We start from the raw sequence: 14053 nt of genomic DNA, 5'->3' as shown, positions 1-14053 counted from the left end.
GGGGGGGGGGGGGGGGGGGGGGGGGGTGGGGGAGAAAAAGGAAAAAAATAAAATCTTAAAAAAAAACAAACAACTACCATGAGATATCACCTTACACATGTTAGAATGGCTATAATTACCAAGACAAAAAAACAACAAATGTTGGAGAGGATGTAGAGAAAAGGGAACCCTCATACACTGCTGGTGGGAATGCAAACTGATGCAGCCACTATGGGAAACAGTACGGAGATTTCTCAAAAAATTAAAAATAGAAATACCATAAGATCCAGCTATCCCACGACTGGGTATTTAGCCAAAGAACTTGAATCAACAATTCAAGGAGATTTATGCACTCCTATGTTCACTGCAGCATTATTCACAATAGCCAAGAGGTGGAAGCAACCCAAGTGCCTATGGATTGATGAATGGATAAAGAAGATGTGGTGTATATATACAATGGAATACTACTCAGCCATAACAAAAGACAAAATCATCCCATTCACAACAACATGGATGGACCTTCAGACTATTATGTTAAGCAAAATAAGCCAGACAGAGAAAGACAAACACCATATGATTTCACTCATATGTGGAAGATAAACAAATATATGAACAAAGAGAAGAGATTAGCAGTTATCAGAGGGAAAGGAGGCTGGGTGGTAGGCGTAAGGGGTGAAAGCACACATATATGAGCTGACTTTCACAATGTTATTAACTACTATGACCTCACCAAAAAGCAAAAATCCTCATCCCTTTAAGGAGTCGGCATGCCTTTCTAGTTTCATAGCTCTCACATCGCTAAGGACAACATGTGTCACAGCCAAGCAGGTCTCAAAAATAAAGCATTGCATTTCCTCCCACATTTTCATGCTTGTGCAAATGCTATCTTTTCGTCTGTCTAAAGTGCACCTGTGCCCCTTGTCCAGCCAGCGATCTCTTATTCATTTACTCAAATGTTAACTGTCCCCAATACTTCCCTTGTTTCTACCTAAGAAAATGTACCACTTTGCTGGGTTCCAAGGGGAGCATCAGAACACTAACAGTACACAGGAGATGCCTGATGCTAAAATAATGTAAGAACCAACTGTCCTCTTCTCCCATTAGTGAACATTTTTCAGTTTCCCTCACTGTCTGTCCAAATGCCAGATTCCACTACATGATTCAACCTTCATTCACACCTTTGTCCCCTATATCTCATGTCATTGTTCCATCAAGTGATTTTCCACAATCATTTAATACTACTGAAATCCTATTGTTCTTATCTGTGCTACCCGGAATTATTTACATTTCCTCTAGATGAAAAGTGTTTCTATAAGGCACATTTTCTAGCTATACCCCACAGGTTGTATCTCTCATTAAAGAAGTTTTACTTAGACACAGCTGAAAGCAACTAGTGTAATACCACTAATGCTTTAAGTATTTAATTACAGTTTACTAAATGGAGCAGCATATGAAAGCAGAAGTGTTTAATAAATGCAGTCTGGAGACCAGAAATCTAGCCCAAACCTGGCTACTAACTAGCTGTGGGGCCTTAAGCATTTGACTTCTCTTGACCTCAGTTTTTCACATTTAAAAAGAAAGAGTTGGACTAGAGGAAGTACATATAAATTATTTGTTTACATGTTCATTTTCCCCCTCTTTCTCCATTAGAATATAAGCTTCCTGAATCCCTCATTCTGGTACACTACTAGGCACACAAAGCTGCTCAATAAAAATGTGAATGAAACCAAGCTTCACATTTATAAAACCCCAATCGAGATACTTTTGGAGCGAACTTGGTAACATGAGCCTAAGATTCACCTAGAAGAACAAACACATGAGCCAGGAACACTGAGAAGAATAAAAATGGTATCAAATCAGGAATCAACAGATAGATCAATGAAACAAAATCAAGAGTCCAGAAATAGACCAAAGTGTGCATGTGTGTGTGTGTATGAATTTAACATAAGTGAAGGGGAAAAGAATTCAGTATTCCAGATAGAACAATGATTTAAATGAGGAAAGAAGAAGAAAGAAAGGAGGACAGAAGAAACGCAGGCATCTATGTCTGTAATATTTTGCGGGAAGGGGCGGCTTTTTCAGCATGACGCTATACTAGAAGCCATGAATAAGATTAATAGATTTAACTAAATATAATTTTTAGAAAACAAATCAAACAAAAATAATGTAAGGTTTGACTGATTTTTATAGAAGAATTAAAAGGTCAAAATACAAAGATACTCAGTGTTAGCAATAACTAATAAAATCCTTTCCTATCAGTTTAGCAAAGTTTTAAAAAAAATTATTATGCCATACAAAGTGATACAACCTCACACTCATTAGGATGGCTACTATCTCCCCCCAAAAAACCCACAGAAAATAACAAGTGTGGACAAGGATGTGGAGATATCGGAATTCCTGTGCACTGTTAATGGGACTATAAAATGGTACAGCCTCTGTGGAAAGCAGTATGGAGGTTCCTCAAAAAATTAAAAGAACAGAATTACCAAATCCAGCAATTCTACTTCTGAGTATATACCCAAAAGAATTAAAAGCAGGGTCTCAAAGACATATCTGTACATCCATGTTCATAGCAGTATTATTCATAATGGGCAAAATGTGGAAACAATCCAAGTGTCCACTGATGGATAACTGGATAGACAAAATGTGATATATCTATACAATAGGATATTTCTGCCATAAAAATGAAGGAAATTGTGACGCATGTTACAACGTGGATGAATCTTGAGGACATTATGTCAAGGGAAATGTCAGTCACAAAAAAAACAAATACTGCATGATCCCATTTATATGAAGTACCCAGCGTCGTCAAATTCATTCAATCAGAAAATGGAATGGCGGTTGCCAGGGGCTGGGGGAGGGGAAAATGCAGAGTTGTTGTTTAATGGGTACAGAGTTTCAGTTTTGCAAGATGAAATGAGCTCCGGAGAATGGTTGGACAGCAGTGTGAATGTACTAAATACCACTGATTTGTACACTTAAAAATGGTTAAGATGGTAACTTTTATGTTGTGTATATCTTACCACAATTAAAAACAATTTTAAAAAATTTCTAAAGAAAAGAATTAATATACCCAGTGCTAGGGAGGTTTTGGAAAATAGGCACACTCATACAACTCTTTAGAAGAAAAATGAAAAAAAAATCTATAAAATTTAAAATGTATGTATCATTTGACCTAGCAACCCCAACTCAATGATGTTCTCTGCTGCACTGTTTAGAAATGCTTAAACTATGAAACACTTATATTACATTAGCATTTAGAAAAAACAAGATAAGTTTATAGGGATTAACAGACCCAGAAAATTAACATAACAGTGGTTACCTTGAGAGACATAGGATATTTTTCACTATTTTACTTTATTTAATATGTATTTTTTTTAATTGAGGTTATAATAGTTTACAACACTGTGAAATTTCAGTTGTACAGTACTATTTGTCAGTCATCTTACAGGTACGCCCCTTCCACATTTGTTCCCACCCCCCACCCCCTGGTAACCATTGATCTGTTCTCTTTGTCCATGTGTGTTTATCTTCCACATATGAGTGAAATCATATGGAGTTTGTCTTTCTCTATCTGGCTTATTTCACTTAACATAATTCCCTCAAGGTCTATCCATGTTGTTGCGAATGGGACAATTTTGTCATTTTTTATGGCTGAGTAGTATTCTATTGTATATATATTGTATATAGTGTATATATATACCACATCTTCTTTATCCAATCATCAGTCGATGGGCACTTAGGCTGCTTCCACTCTTGGCTATTGTGAATAATGCTGCAATGAACATAGGGGTGCATAAGTCTTTCTGAATTGCTGATTTCAGGTTCTTTGGATAGATATACCCAATAGTGGAATGGCTGGTCATATGGTATTTCTATTTTTAATGTTTTGAGAAATCTCCGTACTGTTTCCCATAGTGGCTGCATCAGTTTGCATTCCCACCAGCAGCATATGAGGGTTCCATTTTCTCCACATTCTCTCCAACATTTGTTATTTTTTGTCTTGGTTACTATAGGCATTCTAATGGGTGTAAGGTGATATCTTACTGTAGTTTTGATTTGCATTTCCCTGATGATTAGTGATGATGAGCATCTTTTCATGTGCCTACTGGCTATCTGTATATCTTCTTTGGAGAAATGTCTGTTCATATTCCCTGCCCATTTTCTGATGGGGTTGTTTGATTTTTTGTTGTTGAGTCATGTGAGTTCTTTATATATTATGGAGATTAACTCTATGTCAGATATATGATTTGCAAATATTTTTTTCCCAGTTGGCGAATTGTCTTTCTGTTCCAATCCTGTTTTCCCTTGTCTTGTAGAAGCTCTTTAGTCTGATGAAGTCCCACTTGTTTATTCTTTCTATTGTTTCCCTTGTCCAAGAAGATATGGTGTCTGAAAAGATCCTTTTACAACTGATGTCAAAGAGTGTACTGCCTATATTTTCTTCTAGAAGTCTTATGGTTTCAGGTCTTACTGTGTGTATTATTTTTTAGTTTGAAAGAAAATAAGCTATATACCTCTTTCAGTGGCCAAAATCCAAAATACTGACAACACCAAATACTGGCAAGGATGTGGAGCAACAGGAACTCTCATTCACTGCTGGTAGAAATGTAAAATGGTATAGCCACTTCAGAAGACAGTTTTGCAATTTCTTACAAAACTAAACATACTCTTACCATATGTTCCAGCAATCCCACTCCCCAGTATCCACCCAAAGGAGTCGAAAACTTATGTCCACACAAAAACCTGCACACAGATGTTTATAGCAGCTTTATTCATAATTGACAAAACTTGGAAGCAACCAACATGTCCTTCAGTTGGTGAATGAATAACCAAACTGTGGTACATTCAGACAATGAAATTATTTGCAATAAAAAGAAAATGGGCTATCAAACCATGAAAACACATGGAGGAACCTCAAATATATATTATTACTAAGTCAAAGAAGCCAATCTGAAAAAGCTACATACTGTATGATTCCGACTATACAACATTCTGGAAAAGGCAAAATTATGGAGACAGTAAAAAGAATGATTGCCAAGAGTTAGGGGGTTGGGAGGGGTGTATAAATAGAGCACAGAGGACTTTTTAGGGCAGGAAAATTATTCTGTATGATACTACAATGGTGGATACATGTTATTATACGTTTGTCAAAACCTATAAAATGTACAACAGAAGAGTGAACCCTAATGTAAACTATGGACTCTGGATGATGATAATGTATCAGTGCAGGTTCACTGATTCTAACAAATGTCACTTTGATGAGGAATGTCCACAGTGAGGGGAGGAGGGGCAGGGGTATACAGAAAATCTCTGTACTTTCTGCTCCATTTGGCTGTGAACCTAAAACTTCTCTAAAAATTAATTCTATGTTTTTAAAAAAAAAAGGAGGAGAAGAAATATTATATTTGCTCCTTGACCTAGGAACTCTATTCCTAGGGATTTATCCTAAAGATATAAAAATGTTCACTACAGCTTTTTAAAAGCAAGTTAAAAAAAAAAAATAAAGAACTAAACGATTTCAAAGAGCCATTGATAGGGAATTTTGTTTGAAAAAAAAAAAAGACTAAATTATAGTACACCCATACTTGTTAGTTAAAAAGTAGGCAATTGTAAATGTATTGGGATAGAACAAAGTCCCAGAGATACTGTTAAAAGCAAATTGCTGAACTCATATTTTATGGTAAAAATTTATATATTAATATGTATAAAAATATTAGAAAAAGCACATACATTGTAAAAAAAAGTGATGACGAGAGGACTTTGTCTACATTACACATTCTGTATTGTTTGAAATTTCCACATCATTTATTTTTATAACGACAAAATAATTTTGTAAACTTGCCATAACTCTAAGAGGCAGAGCTCTAAGCAGCTACTTGAGAGGGAAGAAACCAACACTGGAAAAGCCAGGGATCTACAGACACGCTTACACATGGGGATGGTATCTGCTAGAAATCTATGTATGTTCCAAATCTATTTCCACGTAAAGTCAGAATCATTGTTGGACAACCAAGATTTCCACATTCTTTCAAAATAAAGAAGAAAGGAAAATAGAAAAGACTTCTTTTTTGCCTATATACTTGTGGGGAGAGGAGTTGAGGGGGCAATGATAGATGGCAAAGAGAACAGATTGTGTATACTTGTTTGCATTAACACTACAATTACATTTTAAGGGCTAACTGTGATTAGACTACTACTCAAGGAGTATGATTCCCAAAGCTCCACAAATGAGCATCTCCTAAGAGGAACCTCACTCACATCAAGGAACCACACTGTGTTCACATCCTGTTCTTGAACAATTAAACATTCTCATCAACCCACAATTCTACTCCTAGGGATATATCTTAAGAAAATACTAAAAACATAACAAAAAATAAATAGAAAAAGAGGACAAACCTTATGATTTAGTTTTTCACTACAATCTTCTTTTACAATAGCAATAAATTAGAAAAAACCTAAATTTTCAATAGAAGAATGGTTAAAAACACTGATATAGCCATATGATAGAGTATTACACAACTATTTAAAATGTTTACAAGGGGGTCTAACAATGTGAGAAATGCTTAAGTAAATGTTCAGGAAGACAATACACAAGACACATACACACTCACATATATAGAAATACCATTATCTCACTTATATAAATATGCACAGAGGAGAAAAACAAAGGATGAAAAATATCCCAGCAGTTATCTCTGGGTAATGAAATAATGGGCGAGTTGTTTCTTTATATGTTTCTGTGTCTTCTGAACTTCCAAGAATATATAAATGCTACTTTTAGATTGGTTTTAAAAGTTTAAAGTTTTAACGAATACTGGCAGGGCTTACATCAAAATTGCAAATTTATTTTAGGTGATACCATTGTTTAAAAGTGTATTAGCTTTTCATATTCTGCTCTTTTCTTCTCTGTCTAGGAAAAATGAAACAATATTAAAATTAAATTCTGATTCCAAAGATGCCAACAGGTAACAGAACAGCAAAAAGTACCAATATAATCTTGAACTATAATAAGAGAAGAAAGGTGGCTGAAACGAAGAGAGGACTGAGACTTGATGAACTCAACCTGAGACATCTGCTGAGAGCGCGACCAGAGGAAGAGTCAGCAACCCGGATCCTACCACTGGCTCCACCACTTAGCGCCATCCGTAAAATGGGGACACAGCTTTCCTCTTGGGTTGCTGTGAGGACTGAATGACACAGGAGCACGGGGGACATTTTACTACAGTGCGTGCCACAGAGGCTCAACAAATGCTCACCGTCCTTCACATTCCGTTCTGGGCACCATTATTTAAGATGGCCATTGCGACCACCGAGAACATACCCAGGAAGGCAAGAGATGAAAAGAAACCCGGAAATCCAATCATCTGAAAAACACTTGCAGCAACGAGGCAAGTTTAACTTCGACTGGGACAGTAACGGAGGCAGGATGACTGAGCACCTAAAAGACTCATACGGAAGTCAACTTATTTAGCAGAGTACAGGAAAACGAAGCTTAAAAAAGTACAGGGAGGCAGACTGCCAGCTCTCTGTTAGAAAGAACAACATGTTCAAAAATGGAATAAATCGCTTTTGAAAGTTACTGCAAGCGCTCAAAGGAGAAAAAAAAACACAAACAGGAAATACTTAAAAGGTCTTCCCCAGCACAATAAAGGCATCAGAAATGCCATTACACTTCCTTCTGCAGTTCTGCTTTCCATTATAAACTCATCAAGCAGCAGCCTGATGCAGGCAAAATTAAGATACTCTTAAAATCAGATTAGACTGATTATTTTATTATTGCTAAATTTTGCACTGCTAAGAGGAGTTTAATTTCCGGTCTTCTATGGAGGGTAGTGTACAAAAAAAAAAAAAAGAGTTCCTTCTCAGTCAAAATTAAACATGTTTCTTTATCATAAGAGATCTTTGCGCACCTGAGATATACTAACACAGATGTGGACTAAACAAGAGGAGGATGTTTAATATGCACCATCTCTCACACTTATTTGGCCATAGAGACTTGTTAACATCTATTTTAATACTGCAAACCACAATTTGGGAAATCCTGATCAAAGCCTAAGAGTTCCAGCCTTTATTCACAATTTCAGAGTTTCCTGATGAACATTTACCACTGATGGTTTTCTAAGCCTTACTACTTTTTAGAACATTGATTCTTACCCTATTTTTGTCAAAGAGCCCTCTCAAAATCCAATGCCCTTTTCTCCATAAAAACAAACATATATCAAATACTTTGCATGTCATTTGCAAGTTCACAAGTCCCCATAAATCCCATCCATGGACTCCTACTGAAAATTAACAAAAAGGGGATTTAGTTTCTCCTCTCTCCTTTAAGTTATGAAGAAAACAAAAACTTTGCAAATAGCAAAGACTTACAGTAATATATCAGATATAAAGTTATTCTTGCATGGTATTCTTTGAGCAGAGGGGAAAAAGTTGAAAAAGTAAACTCTGAAAATACAATTAATATTACTAAAAGATATAGGACCCCCAGTCCCCTAAAAAAAAATCCTAGATAGCTCAGAATATTTATTCTGACAAAATTCTAAACATATAAAACCAACAGCCAATTCAAAAGTTTTACTTCTAGCTAGGCTGAAGTCTTCAAATATAAAGCCTATTTCCAATAATACACATTTGTCCTTTGTAATCCTTCAAATTAGAAATTTGTTCAACTCTTCATGTTTATAAATACATTAATTCTCAGCTGAAGGAATTATACAGTGCCTTGTAATTTTCTCTCCACTCTGAGCCTTTCCCCCTAGCTGCTCCAGTATTAGGTTGTACAGCATTTGTTAAAAAGTAGATTATGAAACCAAAGGTTAGGAACCTGTAAATCACTATGAAAGGCCACAGTAAAGAAATATACACTTTCAAATTATTTTAAAAATGTAACAGGAATGTAATATATGTGGGGACTTTTAGCTACAAAGGTGACTTTAAAACTTTGCAAAATAAGAAAGGTGGGAAATAAAGGTGCTCTAAAACTTACGTTTTGCTTCCGATAGATTCTGATTAGGTGACCAGACCAGCATGCCAAGATTGTCTCGTTCTTGACTGCGTCTTGCTAGTTTGGCTTGACAGAAATAAAAGAGAAAATTCTTATTATACTTTAACAGATATAACAAGCAACAACTAACATCACCACTCTGGCCTTTTAAACCTGGGAACAGGATGACATCACCTACTCTGTACTGAAATCTGCCCCAATGGAACCCACACACTTACCATCACAGGGGGAGGCCGAGGAGGAGGAGGCTCTCAAGTCTGTGGAAACATTCCTACTTCTAAGTCTTTTTCTGCTTTACCTTTATTTATTTAACAAATGGGTACACATGAGGTAGGTATAATTATTATTCTCATTCGCTAGGTAAGGAAACTAAACAGGACATTCGGTGAGTAGAAGGCACAGTCAGAAGTGAACTCAGGCAGAACGGCTACACTGCCCAAGGATTTAAGCACTATATATTATGGTGCTCTGCTTTCAGACATGGGACATCTAAAAAGGAAGCCACACGTGGCAAGTTGGTCAAAAGTTCTTGTAAAATATGAATTCTCCATGTGTGCTTTGAATACCCTTACCTTTCTCTGCCAGAGTAACTTTATAGTGACTTGACAACAGGAATCCAGAGATTCTTTTAACTTTATTAAAGACTAACATTAAAAAGATTTAACCTGAAAGGAAACTTCTAAAGTGCATTCAAATTCTTAAAAACCTATGATACAAAACAGTAGGCGGAAAGGTTTACAAGCCCAAGTGCTGAGCGACATGTATAACTGGATTAACCACAAGCAACAGTCAAATATTACAACAGAGACATTTAAAATGTTATCTTCAAAAGATACAAAAGACTCAAGAGACAAGAGGCTCACTAATCAGCCTTTATATTGGGTAGGTCCAAACTCATTCATTCTAAAGGCATTCTTACCTTTTTTTTCTTTAAATAAATTCCTCTGAAAACATGATGAAAGTTATGGACTCCACTCTCCAGAAAAACATTTCAACTAAATATAAACATACACACTCTAATATAAACACACTTTTTGAAAACTCATACAGCCTGGCTTAAGAATTCCTGCTTTTATGAAACTGCCAGATCTCTAACCTTTTATTTAATTTTGTCTATCAATGTGCTCTAGGTTTCATAAAGGAAGAATTTCTACACTTTTAGTAAAATCTGTGGGGCAGCTACTTTAAAGAAAAGTGAGGGAATGGTGGGAGAGAAAGACCCAAAGCATGAATACTATGAATCAGACAAGATTAAAGGCTGAATTAAGGTGGTGGGTGGGAACAGAGTGTAAAGCACACGGAGACAGGACTATGACACATGAGATGGGAGGGACTACCTTTGAGTATACACTTTATATAGTCCTTTTAGAACAATGTTAATGCTACATATAATCTAAAGATAAAATAAAGTCAACAAAGATGTCTGTGGGGAGGGACCCTACACAGAATACAGACTTGCTGTATTTCAAATAAAAATCAAAAGTTAAAACAGAAATAAAAGGAATCAACATTGAAAAGGCAGAATTAAAACTATCTTTATTCACAGACAACATGATCATCTGTGTAGAAAAATCTAGAGAATTGACAAAAAGTTGCTAGAATAAATGAGTTTAGTAAAGTTGCAGGAAACAAGACCAATGTAAAAAACCAACTGTATTTCTGTACACTAGCAATTAATCAAAAATTGAAATTAAAAAATACCTCTTTTAATAGCACCAACAAACTTGAAATACTTAGGAATCTGATAAGACATATACACTGAAAACTATAAAACGTTTCTGAGAGAAACTAAAGAAGATCTAAGTAAATGGAGAGACATACCAAGTATCTGGATCCAAAGACTCAACGTAACTAATAAAGGATTCTCATTCTCCCCAAACCGCTCTATAGATTCAATGCAATTCCAATAAAAATTCAAGCACGCTTTTTTGTAGGAATGGACAAACATTCTAAGATTCATACAGAAAAATAAAGTATCTAAAATAGCAAAAACAACTTTGAAAAAGAACAAAATTGGAAGACACACTACCTGAATCAAAACTAATTACAAAGATTCAGTAATCAAGAATATGGTATTGGCAGAGAAATAAATAGAATAGAACGGAATCCAAAAACAGAACTACAAATACAGGATTGAGTGACTTTCCACAAAAATGAGAAGGCAAAATTCAAGGGAGAAAAATAATCTTTTCAACAAATCATGCCAGAACAAATACACATTTTTTAAAAATTAACTTGGATCCATACCTCACACCATATACAAAAATTAATTAAAAATTGATGACAAAAATGTTAAACCAAAAATCATAGAATTTCTAGGAAAAAAACATGAGAAAATCTTTTTTACCTTAGGCTGAGAAAGAAGATCTTAGATAGAACACCAAAAGCACAATCCATTAAAAAAAAAAGTATTAATTGGACTTCATCCAAAATAACACCTTCTGTTCTTCAAATAACACTATTAAGGAAGTGAAAAGCCAAGACAGAGACTTAGAGAAAATAATTACTAATCATATATCTGATAAAGCCTTGTATCCAGAATATATAGAGAACTTTCAAAACTCACCTAAGAAACAAATAACCCACTGTTAAAAAGATCTGAATAAACATGCCACCAAAGAAAGTATAAGGAAAGCAAATAAGCATATGGAAAGATATTAAAAGCCATTAGTCATTAGGGAAAGGCAAATTAAAACCATGCAAGATATCACAACATACCTATTACAAAGCATAAAATTAAAAAGATTGACAATACCAAAGTTTGGTGATAATGTAGAGGAACTAGAATTTTCATACGCTACTGGTGGGAATGTAAAATGGCACTATCACCTTAGGAGAAAAGTCTGGCAATTTCCTAAGATTGTGGTATACCCATACAATGGAATAAAACAATAATAAAAAGGAACAAACTATTTAAGCACACAACATGACTGAATCTCTAAATAATTATGCTGAGTGAAAGAGTTACAAATACAGAAAGGGGGGTGCTAGAAGGAATTGTGTGGTGCTGGATAAGAATTAATGGTAACAGTATGAACTCACAGTTTTCAAGATAAATAGAAATGTAGACGTATATGCATACATACGTACATACATTTATTTCCCAGCTCGGTCCACTGAGAGGGCCTTGAGGCAATGATAATCCAGCAACGATGAGCACATACAGCTCCCAGATCTTGGTTTCTAAATACCATTCTCCAATAAAAGAAACTAGGCCTCCTTGGAAAAATGGTTGATTCCAGGCTAGGACAGGAAATGGGCAAGAGGACCCCAGAATATCTTGTTATGCCAGAAGGTAAGAAAGTCTTCAAAGAATGATAAGATCTATCTCCCATTGGCCAATCTGGAACAATTTGAGCAACAAAGTAAATGACAATAAAATAATTTCAAAATAAAAAAATGTAATAAAATAACAATCTGTGAGTTCATACTGATATAAATAGACAAAAGGGACAGCAAATGGGGCTGGAATGGCCAGGTCAAAGTTGGAAGACTCATATCATTCTATTTTAAGACTTACTATATAAAGGTGCCGTATTCAAGACAGTGTGGTATTGGCAAAAGGACAGACACACAGATCGATGAAACAGAAGACACTCCAGAAATAGACCCATATAAATATGGTCAAGTGATTTGTAACAAAGGTGCAAAAGCAATTCAATGGAGAAAAGGTACTCTTCTCAACAAAGGGTATTTTAAAAATTGATCCCCATATGCCAAAAAAAGAAACAAGAAAAAAAAAGAACCTTGACCTATATCTCACATCTTATAAAAATTTAATTCAAACTGGATCTCAGATGTAAAAGTAAAACCCAAAAGTTTTAGGAAAAAAATGAGAAAATCTTCATGAACTTGGTTTATGAAAAAGTTCTTAGATATGACACCAAAAGCACAATTTATAAAAGTTAAAAATGGTAAATTGAGCTTCATCAAAATTTTAAAACTTTTCTCTGCAAAAAACACTGTTAAGAGACACTGTAGACTGTAAGGAAACATTTGCAAATCACACGTCTGACAAAGGATTCATATCCAGAATATATAAAGAACTTCAAAGACTCAACAATAATAATCCAATTTTTAAAAAGTGGGCAAAAGATCTGAACCACTTCACCAAAGAAGATATACAGATGGCATATAAGCACAGAAAAGATGCTCAATATCATTAGCCATTAGAGAAAGGCAAATTAAAGCCATGATGGTAAATCAATATATACATATTAGAACGTCTAAAATAAAAGAAATGGGCAATATCAAGTATTGACAAGAATAAAGAGGAACTGAAACTTTCATATAGCGCTTGGGGTAAAATACAAAATGATAAAGCCATTCAGGGAAGTTTCACAGCTGCTATAAAGATATAATTATATTTAACAAATGACTGACCCAACAATCCTACTCTTAGCTGTACACATACCCTATAGAATTAACATATGTTCACAATAAAACTGGCACACAATTATTTACAGCAGTTTTATTCACAACTGCCAAAAACTGGGACACACATGCACACGCACACATATACACACACACACAAGTCCTTCAAGGAGTAAATGGAAAACAAACCAACTGTGGTGCATCCATACAACGGAATACCGCACAGCAATAAAAACAAATGAACTATTGATACATGCAGCAACATGGCCATATCTCAAAAGACTTATATTCAAAGAAGTCAGTCTCAAAAGGTTCAATATGGTATGAGTCCATTTATACAACCTTCTGGAACAGGCAAAACTCTAACGATAGGAAACAGATCAATGTTCCAGGGGTTAGGAGTGGGAGGAAGGCTAAGAATTGTATGAGGTAATTTTTTGAGGAGATAGAACTGTTCTGTATCCCAATTGTAGTGGTGGATATATGAAACCATACAGGTCTTGACACTCACAAATACATACACCAAAAACTGGTCCTTTTTGCTGTATGCAAACTGAAGAATACAAACACAACGAAAACAAAGCAATGTCATTCATTTCTGGATAGATGCTGACGTCTGCTGAATGTGCTAACTCTGAGGCTGCTCTCCCTGCTTAAAGTCAATTACCAAGCATTAAAAAACTTAAAAATAGG

The 14053-nt window shown here is 35.2% G+C and overlaps 1 protein-coding gene across 1 annotated transcript in view; it reads right to left on the bottom strand.

The window, feature by feature from the left end:
• The window catches only part of RCOR1 (REST corepressor 1), a 123135-nt gene that overhangs the window by 41247 nt on the left and 67835 nt on the right, over positions 1-14053 (bottom strand). Inside the window, exon 3 of the mRNA XM_046647436.1 lies at positions 8969-9052. Coding sequence (XP_046503392.1) covers positions 8969-9052 — 84 coding nt within the window. The remainder of the gene's footprint in view (positions 1-8968; positions 9053-14053) is intronic.

Source organism: Equus quagga, chromosome 20 (assembly GCF_021613505.1).
Source record: "Equus quagga isolate Etosha38 chromosome 20, UCLA_HA_Equagga_1.0, whole genome shotgun sequence".
Taxonomy (NCBI): Eukaryota; Metazoa; Chordata; class Mammalia; order Perissodactyla; family Equidae; genus Equus; species Equus quagga.
This window is presented reverse-complemented; position numbering and strand designations above follow the sequence as displayed.